Source organism: Dreissena polymorpha, chromosome 5, assembly GCF_020536995.1.
Source record: "Dreissena polymorpha isolate Duluth1 chromosome 5, UMN_Dpol_1.0, whole genome shotgun sequence".
Taxonomy (NCBI): domain Eukaryota; kingdom Metazoa; phylum Mollusca; class Bivalvia; order Myida; family Dreissenidae; genus Dreissena; species Dreissena polymorpha.
The window spans coordinates 107,765,021-107,782,010 of record NC_068359.1 but is presented as its reverse complement, the minus strand read 5'-3'; the positions used below and the strand labels follow the sequence as shown (position 1 = coordinate 107,782,010).

The 16,990-nt window shown below is 36.5% G+C and overlaps 1 protein-coding gene across 1 annotated transcript in view; it reads left to right on the top strand.

Moving 5' to 3' along the window:
- The window catches only part of LOC127880667 (sacsin-like), a 60,162-nt gene that overhangs the window by 5,468 nt on the left and 37,704 nt on the right, over window positions 1-16,990 (top strand). The window contains exon 2 of the mRNA XM_052427998.1: window positions 1,659-1,714. Within this exon, the coding sequence (XP_052283958.1) occupies window positions 1,711-1,714 (4 nt within the window). The 5' untranslated portion in view covers window positions 1,659-1,710. The remainder of the gene's footprint in view (window positions 1-1,658; window positions 1,715-16,990) is intronic.

Genomic DNA, 16,990 nt, shown 5'->3' with positions numbered 1-16,990 from the left:
ACTTCTGAGTAATACAGCCCTTGAATCATAAAATATTGCGTTTCCACTCAATTACTCAAGTAATTGTAATCGGATCGTCACCAAACTTCATGAAAATGTGTTAGGCAATAAGATCTACGTCAAGTTACATAATCATCCAAATTGACTCAGGGTCGTTGTTTAGGTTTCGAAATCTGCGTTTTAGACTAAGGTTTCGAAAAAGTGTTTTACGGGGGCACATGTCTTCCGATGGAGACAGCTCTTGTTTTTCAATATAAAGTTTAGTACATATACCTTGCAATTTGTCTTGAAATGTCTTCCAGTTCACTTCTTAGATCAACTGCATCAATACATGTATCTATGGGGTTTCTCATGATTCAAAAAATGTTCCACTTCTTCATCGCTAGTTTTATTCTTCAAACTGTAAACATCATAGAGCAACCCACACACACCCAATTTTCAACCGATTTCACTACCTTGGTATCAAACAACGCAGAAGACTTCCTGATACATGAATAAATGTATTCCTATTTACAAAAGTTTACCTTAAAGCAGTCATCAAATAGCAAACATGCATAACCAAGCATGCATAATTTAGTTAGACTGTCATTCACACTGTAATTTCCCATCTCATTCAATTACAAATAAATAATAAATATTAAACTAGCTAAACTCTTACAAACACCAATTTACCTCCAGATCCAATATGATAGGAGAATCAGCTTTTGAATTATTCAAAGGCTGTTTCAACACTTGGTTACATATATTATACTATTATATAATGCAACCACAGATGATACGAATGATTTAGTATAATGTAACCTAGTGTGAAAAAAAGGGTTACTTTACTAATACAATTATAAATTATCCATTTATTACTGAAGGGCTGTGATTTTTTACTGGGGGACATATTGTTTTTGCCCTGTCAGTTTGTTGGTTTGTTTGCGTCAAACTTTAACATTTGCCATAAATTTTGCAATATTGAAGATAGCAAATTCATATTTGGCATGCATGTGTAATTGTGCATCTCATGGAGCTGCACATTTTGAGTGGTGAAAGGTCAAGGTCATCCTGCAAGGTCAAATATATGGGGGGACGTAGTGTTTCACAAACACATCTTGTTCATTGTTAATATTTATATATGTATTTCATAGTGCCGCACTGACGCCCAATAAATTTGCCCGCCTAGGCAGCCGCCTAGTTTACCTAGTGGTCAAACCAGGCCTGCCTATCAGTCTTATATTCTGAAATACAAGCATACATATGTAAGGAAATGTGGGTTATGTATTGGTTTATAAACTTTATGAGCACATTAAAAAAAATGTTTACCTTAGTATGCAATACCCTACAAAACAAACTTTAATGTATATGTATTGAGTAAACAATTAACAACTGAAACAAAAAGGAACAGCAACAAAAAGTTTTTAACTTTTGTTTTGAAGTTAATTATTTAGAAACATAAATATTCAACCTTCATTTCCAAAGTCTGTATTTAGGCCAAATATCTTTTTGAAGGATACTTCTGGTTAATATTATGATAATTATATTATATATTTTTTAATTAACAAGGAAAACAATAATTGTATAATTGTCGAACAATCTTTGAACAGTATGTCACTTAAAGCAATCCATGTTCGGTCATTTATTAAAACTAAAATAGCCTCATATATATTTTTCAGATGCATAATCTTCTGATGTGATGAGTTAAAACAACAATGGGTTAACCAAAAAATGGGTAAGTACCTTCATATACATGTATATATATATATATATATATATATATATATATATATATATATATTAAAGGGGCATATAGTTTGTAGTCTCAAGTTGTTTTTATGCTCCCCCAAAAGCATATAGTTGCCGCTTCGTCTGTCCGTCCATGTGTCTGTCCATCCGTGCACAATTTTTGTCCGGGCTATTTCTTGGCAATTATTTACTGGAATTCAATGAAACTTTATGGGAAGCTTCACTACCAAGAGGAGATGTGCATATTATCAGCCGGTTCTGGTCGGATGATTTTTCACAGAGTTATGGCCCTTTGAAATTTTCCATTAACTGTAGATATAGTGCAATTCTTGTCCGAGCTATTTCTCAGCAACTAATGACCGGAATTCAATGAAACTTTATGGGAAGCTTCACTACCAAGAGGAGATGTGCATATTTTCAGCGGGTTCTGGTCGGATGATTTTTCACAGAGTTATGGCCCTTTTTAAATTTTCTATAAACAAATTATTGTCCCCCCAACCACTGTGCCCTCAAGACGTTTCCTTTTATCTGAATATATAATGCAATATTGTGACAAAAAAAACCTTTGGGGAGCATCACCCGTCTCCGACGGTTTCTTGTTATTTATCGGTCAGTACCTTTATGTAGGATCTGGTGATTTTGCTGTCCATCTTTCTGTCTATCAATCAGTGGAAATAAGTTAACTGGTTCTTTTAGCACCAACACAACTCCAGGCAGTGTGTTCACAAAGCATTTTTTGCAATAGGAAATCGATTTTGCTTGTAATTGAAAATGGATTTCCATTGTAGTTCTGTTGATAGGCAAAAATGAAAATCAATGTCAGTTAAAATCGATTTTCAATTGCAAAATCTTTTTGTGAACATGGGGCCTGTTTTCAAAGTTGTTGCTCATTACCATCCTCATAAATCAGCCGATCACACTTTCACCGCAACCTAATTTGATTACTTTACCATGAAATTTAACATCAACACTGCTTTTTAAAACAATTGGATGTTGCCTTTGCTGTTGCTATACAACCAACTATCATAAGCCATCAACACTACACCATTACCTTGATCTTATTTGGATTATTTGGTTATGCCATCTGTTCCTGATGCTGACAGTAGATATATAGTTTCGAATTATATCATTACTGCTGGCGTTGTGTACAGTTAACAACTCATTGATACATTCACAGTTGTTTGCTTATGACCATCCCCAATCCTCATATACATGTATCACTAAATCATTTATCTCTTTTTTATGGCTACCAGTAGGCTGGCATATAGCAGTCTGTAGTACTGTCTGTCTGTGACAGTCCGTCCAGTATTGTATTTTCCGGAAGATTTTACACATCACATTAGGATATTGTTCTAATTGTTGGTATGTGTGTCCACCTACATGACCTATGGATGAAGTGTAAAATGTGTTCTGTTTCGTGGATTTTTGATGAAGTTATGGGCCTTGGTCTTAGAAATTGTCTCTATAATAACCGTTTTCAGACTGAAGATTTTTTCAGATATTTAGCTGATTTTTGGTATGTGAGTCTGCCTACACGACTTACAGATGAAGAGTACAATTCATTCTGGTCCTTTGTTTTTTGACAAAGTTTTAGGCCACAAACTTTCCCATTTTCTCTTTAATAACTGTTTTCTGGATTTTTTTTTAGGCAACCCTTTCAGATATTGAGCTGATTTTTAGCTCGACTTTTCGAAGAAAAATCAGAGCTATACTACTCACCCGGCGTCGGCGTCGCCGTTGGTTAATTTTTTTTATTAAGTCAAATAACTTTAACACTATCAAAGATAATTAACCCAAACTTGGAATACTTCTTTATGGCAACAAGACAATTGTGTAGGTCAAGGTGCATAACTCTGTCAGCATTATTTTTAGAGTAATGCCCCTTTTTTTACTAAGAAAATTGAAAATTTGGTTAAATTTTGGGTGTTTAGGTCCACTTTATTCCTAAAGTATCAAAGCTATTGCTTTCATGCTTGCAACACTAACTAACTATCATAAGGGGACTGTGCAGGCAAAGTTATGTAACTCTGACTGGCATTTTGATAGAATTATGGCCCCTTTTATACTTAGAAAATTGAAAATTTGGTTAACTTTTGTTTTTTGGTTTATTTTACTCCTAATATACCACAATGGATTCCACCCAAACCATCCCCCACGCCCCACCTCAGAATCCCCCCCCCCCCCCCAAAAAAAAAAAAAAAATTGTTTTCCTTAGCAGTTCCTTAGTCAGTCTGTGCGTCTGTCCGAAAACTTTAACATTGGTCATAATTTTTGCAAGATTGAAGATAGCAACTTGATATTTGGCATGCATGTGTATCTCATGGAGCTGCACATTTTGAATGGTGAAAGGTCAAGGTCATCCTTCAAGGTCAAAGGTCAAGGTCAAATTTTGCAATATTGAAGATAGCAACTTGATATTTGGCATGCATGCATATCTCATGGAGCTGCACATTTTGAGTGCTGAAAGATCAAGGTCATCCTTCAAGGTCAAAGGTATAGGTCAAAGGTCAAATTTTGCAATATTAAAGATAGCAACTCGATATTTGGCATGCATGCGTATCTCATGGAGCTGCACATTTTGAGTGGTGAAAAGTAAGGTCAAGGTCATCCTTCAAGGTCAAGGTCAAATTTTGCAATATTGAAGATAGCAACTCAATTTTTGGCATGCATGCGTATCTCATGGAGCTGCACATTTTGAGTGGTGAAAGGTCAAGGTCATCCTTCAAGGTCAAGGGTCAAATTTTGCAATATTGAAGATAGCAACTGATATTTGGCATGCATGCATATCTCATGGAGCTGCACATTTTGAGTGGTGAAAGGTCAAGGTCATCCTTCAAGGTAAAAGGTCAAAGGTCAAATTTTGCAATATTGAAGATAGCAACTCGATATTTGGCATGCATGCGTATCTCATGGAGCTGCCCATTTTGAGTGGTGAAAGGTCAAGGTCATCCTTCAAGGATAAGGTTCAAGGTCAAATTTTGAAAAATTGAAGATAGCAACTTGATATTTGTCATGCATGTGTATCTCGTGGAGCTGCATATTTTGACTGGTGAAAGGTCAAGGTCATCCTTCAAGGTCAAAGGTCAAATATATGGCTTGAAAGCGTCGCAGTAAGGGGCATTTTGTTTCACAAACACAGCTTTTGTTTTCTTCTTATTAGTCCCCTACCTGTTTCACCGGAGGGGACTTATGGTTTGCGCTCTGTGTGTAAGTCAGTCAGTCTGTAACACTTTTCTGGATCCTGCGATAACTTTAAAAGTTCTTAATATTTTTTCATGAAACTTGAAACATGGATAGATGGCAATAAGGACATTATGCACGTCATTTCATTTTGTTCCTACGTCAAAAATTCTGGTTGCTATGGCAACAATTAAAAAAATAAATAATTATTTCTGACAATGGTGGAGCCGGTAGGGGACTTATATTGCTTGATAATAGTCTTGTTAACCAGGTTTTCCGAAGGAAAAAACTGGTTATTAGATTGGCGAATGCGGGCGGGCTGGCTGGCTGGCGGGCTGGCTGGCGGGCTGGCGGAATAAGCTTGTCCGGGCCATAACTATGTCGTTCATTGTCAGATTTTAAAATCATTTGGCACATTTGTTCACCATCATTGGACGGTGTGTCGCGCGAAATAATTACGTCGATATCTCCAAGGTCAAGGTCACACTTTGAGTTCAAAGGTCAAAAATGGCCATAAATGAGCTTGTCCGAGCCATAACTATGTCGTTCATCGTCAGATTTTAAAATCATTTGGCACATTTGTTCACCATCATTGGACGGTGTGTCGCGCGAAATAATTACGTCGATATCTCCAAGGTCAAGGTCACACTTTGAGTTCAAAAGTCAAAAATGGCCATAAATGAGCTTGTCCTGGCCATAACTATGTCATTCATTGTGAGATTTTAAAATCATTTGGCACATTTGTTCACCATCATGGGACGGTGTGTCCCACGAAAGAATCACGTCAATATCTCCAATGTCAAGGTCGCCACGACTAAAAATAGATTTAAAAAAAAAAAAAAAAAATTACAAAGGGGGTTTTTTTTTTTTGGTCATTTCAAAAGTTCAGTTTGAGTTTTCTCCCTTTATCAGATTTTTTTTTCACAATGAAAACCTGGTTTTGTGACAATTTTGTCCCTTGTTTTTTAAATATCATCTAATTAATGACCACACCACCACATTATTCCCCCTCTCCACCCCCACCACCCACACAAAAATATATATTTTTTTAAACATGGTTAAAAAAACACAAATATTTATTGTCCCCTACCGGTGAAACCTTGTGGTTTGCGCTCTGTGTGTCTGTCAGTTAGTCAGTCAGTCAGTCAGTCTGTCAGTCAGTCTGTCAGTCACACTTTTCTGGATCCTGCCATAACTTCAAAAGTTCTTCATATTTTTTCATGAAACTTGAAACATGAAAAGATGGCAATATGGAAATTATGCACTTCATTTCATTTTGTTCCTACGTCAAAAATTCTGGTTGCTATGGCAACAAATATATATAAAAAAATCTGACAATGGTGGAGTTTCACCGGTTGGGGACCATATTGCATGACAATAGTCTTGTTTTTATTATTTTATTTTTGAAAGACCGTCCATCCATCCCACCCAAGCTATTGCTATCAAACTTAAATATAATCTTATTAGTTTGTTTTATGTCTTTACAAATGTTCAATAGATTGTTAAAAAGATACCTGAACTCAGAATCGTCTATGATGTACCACTTTTTTAAAACATAAGTGATCAATATGTTTCAAATATGGTCCTCTTCCAGTTAGAATATGACTATATTACCTTGACCTTATTGAATATGAACAATTTCCCCATGCTGGCTTACATTATACTGTCAAGCAGTCCAAAAGTCGAGCACGCTGTCTTCTGACAGCTCTTGTTCAGTGTATTTGGGTCTACCTACATGACCTACAGATCAGGCCTGTAGCCAGGGTTTAGAAAAGCGGTGTGAGAATTTTCCCATCAACGATTGTTATTAAGCAACAAAGTGGCGAAGTGGGTAGGTGCAATCGGGGGGGTTCGGAGGTCCTCCTCCTAGAAAATTTCGAAAATGAAACATAAAATCCTGCATTCTGGTGACTTTTTATCTGTATTTAGAGACTGAAGTTACAGAGCATTTTTATATGAAATTTCACTTTCAGTGACCATACTCAGTGAGTGATCAACATGAATATGATTAACATACATGTATTCCCCACTACCATTTTTAGCTCGGCTGTTTTCGGAGAAAACCCGAGGTATTGTCATAGTCAGCTTGTTGTCCGGCGTCCGCTGTGCTAAAACCTTAACATTAAAATCAAAGTGCTGCCATGTACAACCTTTAAACTTCATATGTAGATGCACCTTGATGAGTTCTACAACCACTACCATTTTTGGGTCACTAGGTCAGTGGTCAAGGTCACTGTGACCTCTAACAAAAAATAAAAAAATAAAAATTCTGATAACCTTTCATTTATTATGCTCCCCCAAAATTTATTTTGGGGGGAGCATATAGTCGCCACTTCGTCTGTCCGTCCGTGTGTCCGTCAGTGCACAATTTTTGTCCCGGCTATTTCTCAGCAACTAATGACCGGAATTCAATGAAACTTTATGGGAAGCTTTACTACCAAGAGGAGATGTGCATATTATCAGCGGGTTCTGGTCGGATGATTTTTCACAAAGTTATGGCCCTTTGAAATTTTCTATAAAAAAACTCTTGTCCCCCCAACTACTGTGCCCTCAAGACGTTTCCTTTTATATCTGAATATATAGTGCAATATTGTGACAAAAAAAACTTTGGGGAGCATCACCCGTCTCCGACAGTTTCTTGTTCTAAACTGCATCAGCAGCCGAGCGTTGGCACCCGTTAAGCGGTGCCCTTGTTTAATAACAACTTTTTCGATCAGTCATGGAAATACATTAGTATCCCCCGCCATAGGCGGAGGGATATTGTTTTGGCGTTGTCTTTCCGGCACTTTTGTGTCCGGAGCCATATCTTGGAAGTTCTTCGGCGGATTTCATTGAAACTTGGTATGAGTATACATATGGATATTAAAGAGGATGATGCACACCAAATGGCATTGTACACCATCTGTTAATAACGGAGTTATTGCCCTTTGTATCTTGAAAAAAATGCTTTTTAATATAAGCTTAGAGCTTTATCTCCATTAACACATGAGCCAGAGCCATGAAACTTGTCATAGTTGTTCTCAATCATCTGGGGGTGCTTCACATTCAACACCCATAATCCTAGGGGCTAAGGTCAAGGTCAGACATTAAGGTTAAAGGTCACATTTTTTAAGAATTATTCATTATTTAGTCATTCGTTTGCATCAAAGGATTCTGTAATAACTGTCCACAATTGTTCTCAATTATCTAGCTGAGTGTCAAATATAAGATTCAGGTTGCTAGGGTCATGGTCAAAGTCACACACAATGCTCAAAATCACACATTTTGATAAAATATGCCTTATTTGGTAAGGATTCTACCATACTAAAATGGATTCTCAAAATGTCCTGATCTAATTGTTCCTAATTATCAGGCTGTGCAAGACCTATGTGTTTTTGACCAAAGTCAAGGTCACACATCAAAGGTCACACATTTGTAGATATATTTATTATTTAGCCATTATTTTACTATGCATCAGTGGATTATGTAATAACCTTCCATAATTCTTCTCCATCTTCTTCCTTGCTGTGTGTCATATGTAAGATTCATGTCTAGGGTTAAGGTCAAGGTACATGTCTAGGGTTAAGGTTGACGTCACACAATATACTTCATGTAAGGTCATACGATTCACATCAAGGGTCAAGGTTACACAAATGCTTCATGTAAGGTTGTAAACCCCTAAACTGACCAGCATTTTTTCCAGAATAATTATTATGTATACATCTTTGTACTTAAAAATTACAGGTTAGAGATTTTGTGCTCCAACAAGGGAGAGCATATAGTCGCTGACTTGTCTGTCTTTCCTTCTCTCATGATTTTATCTGAAGGAGGATATTGTAATGGTGCTGTCCATCTGTCCTTTTATCTGGATGAGATTGTTTTGGCGTTGTCCATCCGTCCAGAAAACTTTTGTGTCCAGAAGCATATTGTGGAACTGCTTCCGTGCATTTCAATGAAATTAATTTGGCGGGGGATACCAATTCAACGAATTTGCTTGTTTTATATGGTTTTTAACCTGACACTAGTATGGGCGCACAAACTTTGTTTACATATGCAACAACAAATTTATAGAATGTAAAATCGATCAATAAGAACGGTATAAAATATTATTATTTATTGGAATCTTGATTAAATCGGTGTATTTTACCATTCCAAAATTCTACCATTCATAAATCAATCAAATTAAAAGGAAAAAACAAAAAAAGGAAATAACAGTGTATTGTAAAACAAACACTGATTAACCAGTAAGTGAGGAAGTAAATATTTGTATGAGCACTTGCTCAAGTGAAAATCTCTTATTTTTAGCTCTACTGGCGGAGGCCTGAAGAGCTTATGTCATGGCGTGGTTTCCGTCAGTGCGTGCGTTAGACTTTTTCTTGTTTACGCGATAAAGTCCACAGTTTTCATCTGATTCTTTTCAAACTTGTTCAGTGTCTTTATATTAATGAGGACTCGAACCCTATTGAAAATGGGTAACATCAGAGTAAAAAGTCCAGAATTATCTGTCCTTGAATTTGAGAAAATTGTGAAATATGGCTTGTTTACGCAATCAAGTCCACAGTTTGCAATCAATCATTTCCCAACTTGCACAGTGTCTTTATCTGAATGATGAGTCAACCCTATTGAAAATGAGCAATATCGGAGTTATAAGTCCAGAATTATCTCCCCTTGAATTTGAAAAAGAAAAGAAAATTCAGGATTTTTTTATGTGATAAAGTCCATAATTTTCATCCACATCTTGGCAAACTTGCACAGTGTCTTTGTATCAATGAGGACTCAAACCCTTTTTATGCCCCCCTTCGAAGAAGAGGGGGTATATTTTTTTGCTCATGTCTGTCGGTCCGTCCGTCCGTCCACCAGATGGTTTCCAGATGATAACTCAAGAACGCTAAGGCCGAGGATCATGAAACCTCAAAGGTACATTGATCATGACTGGCAGATGACCCCTATTGATTTTCAGGTCACTAGGTCAAAGGTCAAGTTCACAGTGACTCGAAATAGTAAAATGGTTTCCGGATGATAACTCAAGAACGCTTAGGCCTAGTATCATGAAACTTCATAGGTAGATTGATCATGATTGGCAGATGACCCCTATTGATTTTCAGGTCACTAGGTCAAAGGTCAAGGTCACAGTGACTCGAAATAGTAAAATGGTTTCCGGATGATAACTCAAGAATGCTTAGGCCTAGGATTATGAAACTTCATAGGTAGATTGATCATGACTGGCAGATGACCCCTATTGATTTTCAGGTCACTAGGTCAAAGGTCAAGGTCACAGTGACTCGAAATAGTACAATGGTTTCCTGATGATAACTCAAGAATTAGTGCTGCAACAATATACCGGTATATTGATATATAACGCAATCCGCATATTGTATTGCGATACGATTTTCATCATACCGGTACGAAAATTTTACAAAAATTCATTTACATTTCGTCCAGAAAAGCCATCTGAAATAATGATAACAAGGTAAACAAAACAAAGCAGTGTAAATATTTTTTTCCGTAAAAATAGCATTCTGAAAGTGTATTATACGGAGAAGCGTTGTTACATCGGAGCATTTGTTCGATGCTTTTGAACAGATTATCGTTGAATTAATTGCACACAGCTGTAAATGTTTCGTTCGATTCTGAATTGAGCATTATTAAATTTGTAATCCAAATTTCGGAAATACGCTTCCAAATTTTAATGCTTATGGGAAAATAAAAAATTCTAGCGTCAAATAAAAAGTGCTTTATCCTTTGTCTCAATAAAAAGCGCGCGAAAATTATACAGACATGTAGAACGTCGCATGGAAAGTATGGGTGTATTTTGTGTTGTATAAAAACGGGAACATCACGTCAGGTTAATTACGCGTGTTCAGTGGAAAAAAAACGCCCCGGTTGGATGTTATTTCATCACATCTTTAAATAGAAACGAATGCCAAAATGTATTTGATACTTAAGAAAATTTGCGAATGTTCGTGTTTCTTGTTATTCTTGAGCACATTTATAGTAAATATATACCAGAATTTGCTTTAAAACTGGAATATACGGGATTATCGGGTAATTGGCAAGTTATAATTTTGGTACAAGTTAGCAATATATTGCGATATATTGCAATACGGGTTTTTGAACTGACAATATATTGCAATATGGTTTTTGGCGTATTGTTGCAGCACTATCAAGAATGCTTATTAATCATGACTGGCAGATGACCCCTATTGATTTTCAGGTCACTAGGTCAAAGGTCAAGGTCACAGTGACTCAAAATAGTAAAATGGTTTCCGGATGAAAACTCAAGAATGCTTACGCCTAGGATCATGAAACTTCATAGGAACATTGATCATGACTGGCAGATGACCCCTATTGATTTTCAGGTCACTAGGTCAAAGGTCAAGGTCACAGTGACTCAAAATAGTAAAATGGTTTCCGGATGAAAACTCAAGAATGCTTACGCCTAGGATCATGAAACTTCATAGGAACATTGATCATGACTGGCAGATGACCCCTATTGATTTTCAGATCACTAGGTCAAACGTCAAGGTCACAGTGACTTGAAACAGTAAAATGGTTTCCAGATGATAACTCAAGAATGCTTATGCCTAGGATCATGAAACTTTATAGGTACACTGATAATGACTGGCAGATGACCCCTATTGATTTTCAGGTCACTAGGTCAAAGGTCAAGGTCACAGTGACTCGAAACAGTAAAATGGTTTCTGGATGTTAACTCAAGAATGCTTACGCCTAGGATCATGAAACTTCATAGGTACATTGATCATGACTGGCAGATGACCCCTAGTCACTAGTTCAAAGGTCAAGGTCACAGTGACTCACAACAGTAAAATGGTTTCCTGATGATAACTCAAGAATAATTAGGCCTAGGCCTAGGATCATGAAACTTCATAGGTACATTCATCATCACTGGCAGATGACCCCTATTGATTTTCAGGTCACTAGGTCAAAGGTCAAGGTCACAGTGACAAAAACTGTATTCACACAACGGCTGCCACTACAACTGACAGCCCATATGGGGGGCATGCATGTTTTACAAACAGCCCTTGTTTAAAAAGAGCAATATCGAAGCAATAAGTCCAGAATGACTTCCCATTGAATATGAGAAAATTTTGAAATCCCGCTTGTTTAAGCAATTAATTCCACAGTTTTCATCCAATTATTTCCAAATTTGCACAGTATCTTTATATCAATGAGGACTTGAACCCTATTGAATATGAGCAGTATCGGAAAAATAAGTACACAATAATCACCCCTTGAATTTGAGAATATTCTCCTTGTTTGCGCGATTAAGTACACAGTTTCCATCTTATTATTTCCAAATGTGCACAGTGTTTATAGCAGTAGAGCGATTCAGGCCCTCATGGGCCTCTTGTTCTCATTTACTGAGAAAAAAAATCGGAGTATTACCCAGAAAGCAATCACAGTCATGTGCTTTTATTGTATATGCTGGTGATTTATTTTTGTTCCTATCAGTGCTGGGTAAGGGTATCACATTTACAGATTTTTCTAAACGTTTTAACGAAATGAAATAAACGAAACGTTACCGTTTAAACGGTATCCCTATATCCATTTTAAAAGCATTAGCGCCATCGCATTTCCAAACTTAAAGTAGTAATTATTTCCGGAAGTTATATTCCGTGCATATCCCATTCATGCAATGACGTAATATTAAAACCAACTGTCCGTGTCCTTGTTGAACAATTGGGTTACATTTTGTCTACTTACATGCCGTTCTATTTTGTAACAAAGACGAATTAATATCGAACCCACAGTTCTTCAATGAGAGAAAACCGATTTTAAAATGTTCAATGTTTTACTAAACAAGATGTATATTAAAACTAGTATCTGTTCGTGAAATTGGCTGCATCGGGAATAAACTCGCTCGCGTGGTTTGTGTATCCGTCACTATCGTCTGAAGACGTTATAGTTGCATCAAGTCGCACAGACTTGTGAACCATTTTTATGTGGTAAGCCATAGCCCTTGTACTTCTACCTTTGAAAGAAAAACTCACACAAGTTATATTTTACCTTTTCTTTTCCGAATACTTCAATTTTAGTAAAAAAGTAAAGTTCCAATAGGGAGATTTTTTTCCTGGACCTGTCTCGTTCGCAATATCCTTAAAAATGAATGCTGATGAAGAAACGGCAGGAAAATTTCCTTGAGCACTTCGTACCGATGAGCGTCGAATGTTCAAGATGATTCGGGGCATGCTCATGCAACAAATCGGAAGAAAATTTTCTCGAGCATTTCGTGCCAACGCGCATTAAATATTCAAGATGTCTAGTCCGTACATGATGTTTTGTTATGTTAACGGTATTGTGAATAAGGGCAATCTGGTGCACATGATACAAATACGAGTCTTTTTCAGCAGCTGTTTAAAAGTTTTGCAACGTCGTAACGTAATGAACTAAAATGGATTCTGTTGATATTGACTGTCGTTTAAACGTTTACTGTTTTTGTAAACGTTTTTTTTAGCAAAACGCAACCGTTTAAACGTGATGCCCTTAGTGCTGGGGTATAAATTTGGTCACTTTAGGCTGGAGGTTGTGCAACGGCCTGGTTAACTCGCCCTGATAGTGGGGTGTCCTCGGTTGGAGTCATGGACCGGTCACCCTGTGACATCTGGTGCCCAACAGGGGCTGTGATGTTTCCTGGGTATACCTGAATCCTGAAAACCTGTATTTGAGGATTAATAATATATTTGAATGGAGGTGTATGTCACAGTACAAACTGGGTCACGTTTTGGGAGATATTATGTGGTGCTTGGGTAAGCACTGTCCCAGAATGGTGGCACAATATTTGCCAGACGTTAAAGTCAAAACTGTAACAGGAAAAGACTGGGCCATCCTTAAAAATTCTTTTGTTTGGCATAACCCGACCCACCCACTAAAATCGGCCCCACTGAATTTTTTTTTCTCACTTTCCAAAAAAAATTTTTTTTTGCTCGCCGAAAATTCTTTTCGCTAAATTTTTCTTTTCCGCTTTTTATCCTTTCCGGTTATTTGCGTCATTTAATTGAATGCTCTTTCAAGGATATCTAGAATACCAATGAACAAAATGCGTACCGGTATTTATTTGAGTCGCCTATTTATTTGACATGCATATGCGATTAATTAGACTTTAAATACAATTAAACCGCTCCTGTTTTTCTCGTATCCCTTTAATTAAAATACCCTGCTGTCGTTCATGATAGTTTGGGAGTAAAAAAACAAATTTATTAATTATCACCGTTCAATTTAATTCGGCAATTGGCAGAGATGTGTAATATTATCGCCATATAACTAATTATTTAATTGTCAGTCTTTAATTCAGATCGGTAAATATTCGGTAGAAAGATAAAAAGTGGTCAGCTTAGAAATATTTATTGACGGGTATTGTCACGTTTTTGTTTCATTTGTTTATCTCTTTATACGACTTTGCGACCGGCCGCTATTTTAAAGGCAGACTGCGTCGGATATTAAATGTGTATTCAAATTATACAACATCTGCGCAAGAATGACCCAATATTATCCGATAGCTCCACCGGTTCTCATGTTTCATTCAACAACGTCATGTCATGTGCAAGCGAGCTCAATGTTGATTGGCCAGCTACCATGTGAACTTCAATAACAATAAGGTCAAGCGATGTCTTATCCGGTACAGACGGGGTTTCGTTAACTGTTCGAATTGCAAACACTTTCATTGAAACAAAGAGACAAATATAGAAAACCAGTCCGGATTAAAATGGCGGATGTTTTCAACGAAATTTAACTAGATTTTCGCATTTTGGCAATTTAGATTTTTCTTGAGCCAAATTCTCAATATTTCCGCAAATGGCGCAAATGGCTCAAATGGCGAACGACAGCGCGAGCATTGCAAACGTGTTATTATTGGAATAAATGCTCACTATTACAGGGCTCGCGCTGTCGTTCGCCATTTGCGAAAATATAGCGTATTTGGCTCAAAGAAAACATAATTGCGAAAATGCTAAAATCTCGTTAAATTTCATTGAAAACATCCGCCATTTTAATCCAGATTGTTGTTTTTTTAAACTATTTTTCTCCGGGATTTTCCTCTTTGTTTCCATGAACGTTTTGAAGAGCATATGGTAGCTGGCCAATCAACATTGAGTTCGCTATCAGGTAATATTGGGTCATTCATGCGCAGATAATGGAAAACACAGTTGATATTGTCGTCTGCCTGCAATATAACGGCCGATGGCAAACACAGGTGTTTGAAAAAACTTTTTTGGTCCTTATATACATATATAAGGACCAAAATTTTGTTCAAGTACCTGTGATGGCAAAAGTCGTATAAAAAATCAGCAAATGAAAAGAAGCGTAACACTCAATAAATTATTTTTAAGCTGATCACTTTACAACTTTCTACCGTCTATTGATCTGATTTAAAGGATGATATTTAAATAATGAGTTACATGTCGAAGATGTTACACCTTTCTGTTCTTGATTGAAATTAAAATGTTACTCACAAACTATGCTATTGTAAAGTAATATGTCAACCAAATAGTATATTAATTACGTATTTGCTAGGTTCAGTCTGCAAAACTCACTTTTTTGTCTTCATAGCCAATGTGGCTATGAAACTTCAAAAATGTCATAGCCAGAGGAAATTTTTCATAGCCAGAAAAAAAAAGAATTAATTTACATTGACATTTACATGAAAGGACGAACACAGTCGTTATATATAGATTGCATTTGGGGGGTAACCGTAAGATTGTAAACAAATCAGTATTCCAGGTTTCAAACTTTTATTCCGTCGTAGCTATCAGTTTCAGTTAAAAAATTATTGGCTTTAGCAGTACAATTAAAGTGTAATTCTCGGCAGAAAGTAGTTACCAGTAAAAATACAAAACCGGTGCTCACGGGTATCGATCTTAATCATATGAATGATAAACACCAGGGCTCATGAGTTCAAGTGTTTTGATTTAATTGAAAACTATATTTTGAATTTTTTTTTTATTTAAATGCATTTACTTACATAATACACTAAGAGGGATATAAAATAAAGTCGTCTATGTATGGATACATTGGCACTATGCACGGGTGCGTTAGTTTACGTGTGTATGGTTATGAATTCAAAATAAATTGCGCATCGACTGGGGAATTATTTTTTAAGAGTTTTGAAACACGAAACAAGTTAACAGTATAACACCCTAGAGTAAATCGTATTCATATTTACTGTTGGAAATGTGTTGCGCGTGTTAACTTTTTGTGCATAAATACATGTCCATAACGACGTCATTTCATCGCTTAGGTAAACTTCTGCATATGTATATACACTGCGCGCATTCTCATTGTTTACTATCGATGTTAATGTACCGCTTTACTCCGCCTGCAAGGCGGTGTACTAATTGCGCTTCCAGAACAGAAAACTATAAAAACTGTCGGCAAAATGACACTCGCTTTCATCTTTTGATCTAAGCCTTAATTGTTTAGAGTGAATGCCCATGTATGCTAGTTGACTGGATAAGCTTTTACATCAGTCAATCATGATAATAAACCGATATTTTTAAAGCGTCATCGGCGACTTTATGACATGTGTAAATATTGAAGTGTTACACTGTTACGGTTATTTAATAATTTCAAAGCTATTGATAACACACATTTAACCGTTATACTTAATTTAAAAACGAAAATTCGCACTAGTATTTCATTTATCGGCGTAGAATTCAAGTTCAGTTTACCAAAAGTAACAGCTAAGGGAGATCACTAATGATAGAAAACTAAGGGAAGTAACCAAGCGGTGTCACTGTAAGAATTTACACCTGAAATGCTTAAATTGATTATTTATTTGTTTATTTTCTCTGATTTTTTTTCATGGCAATTCAGGCAATCTATATTCAATTTTTCTATCGCCAGAGCCTAGATTTCATCGCATTGGCGATCAGGCGATAGGGGAATTTTGCAGACTGGCTAGGTTACTTGTTTTCATTTTCTGTAGTCAAACGATATGTACATTTTATTTCATGTGCAAAATGCGTACAATTTTTCGGACTCTCGTTTTCGGATAAAGTATTTTTTGTCGATTATATTATATTTTCGATGTTCTTTATACAAAAAATAGACTTACAAATACATGTGCGGTGATACGGACGGTGCTGAA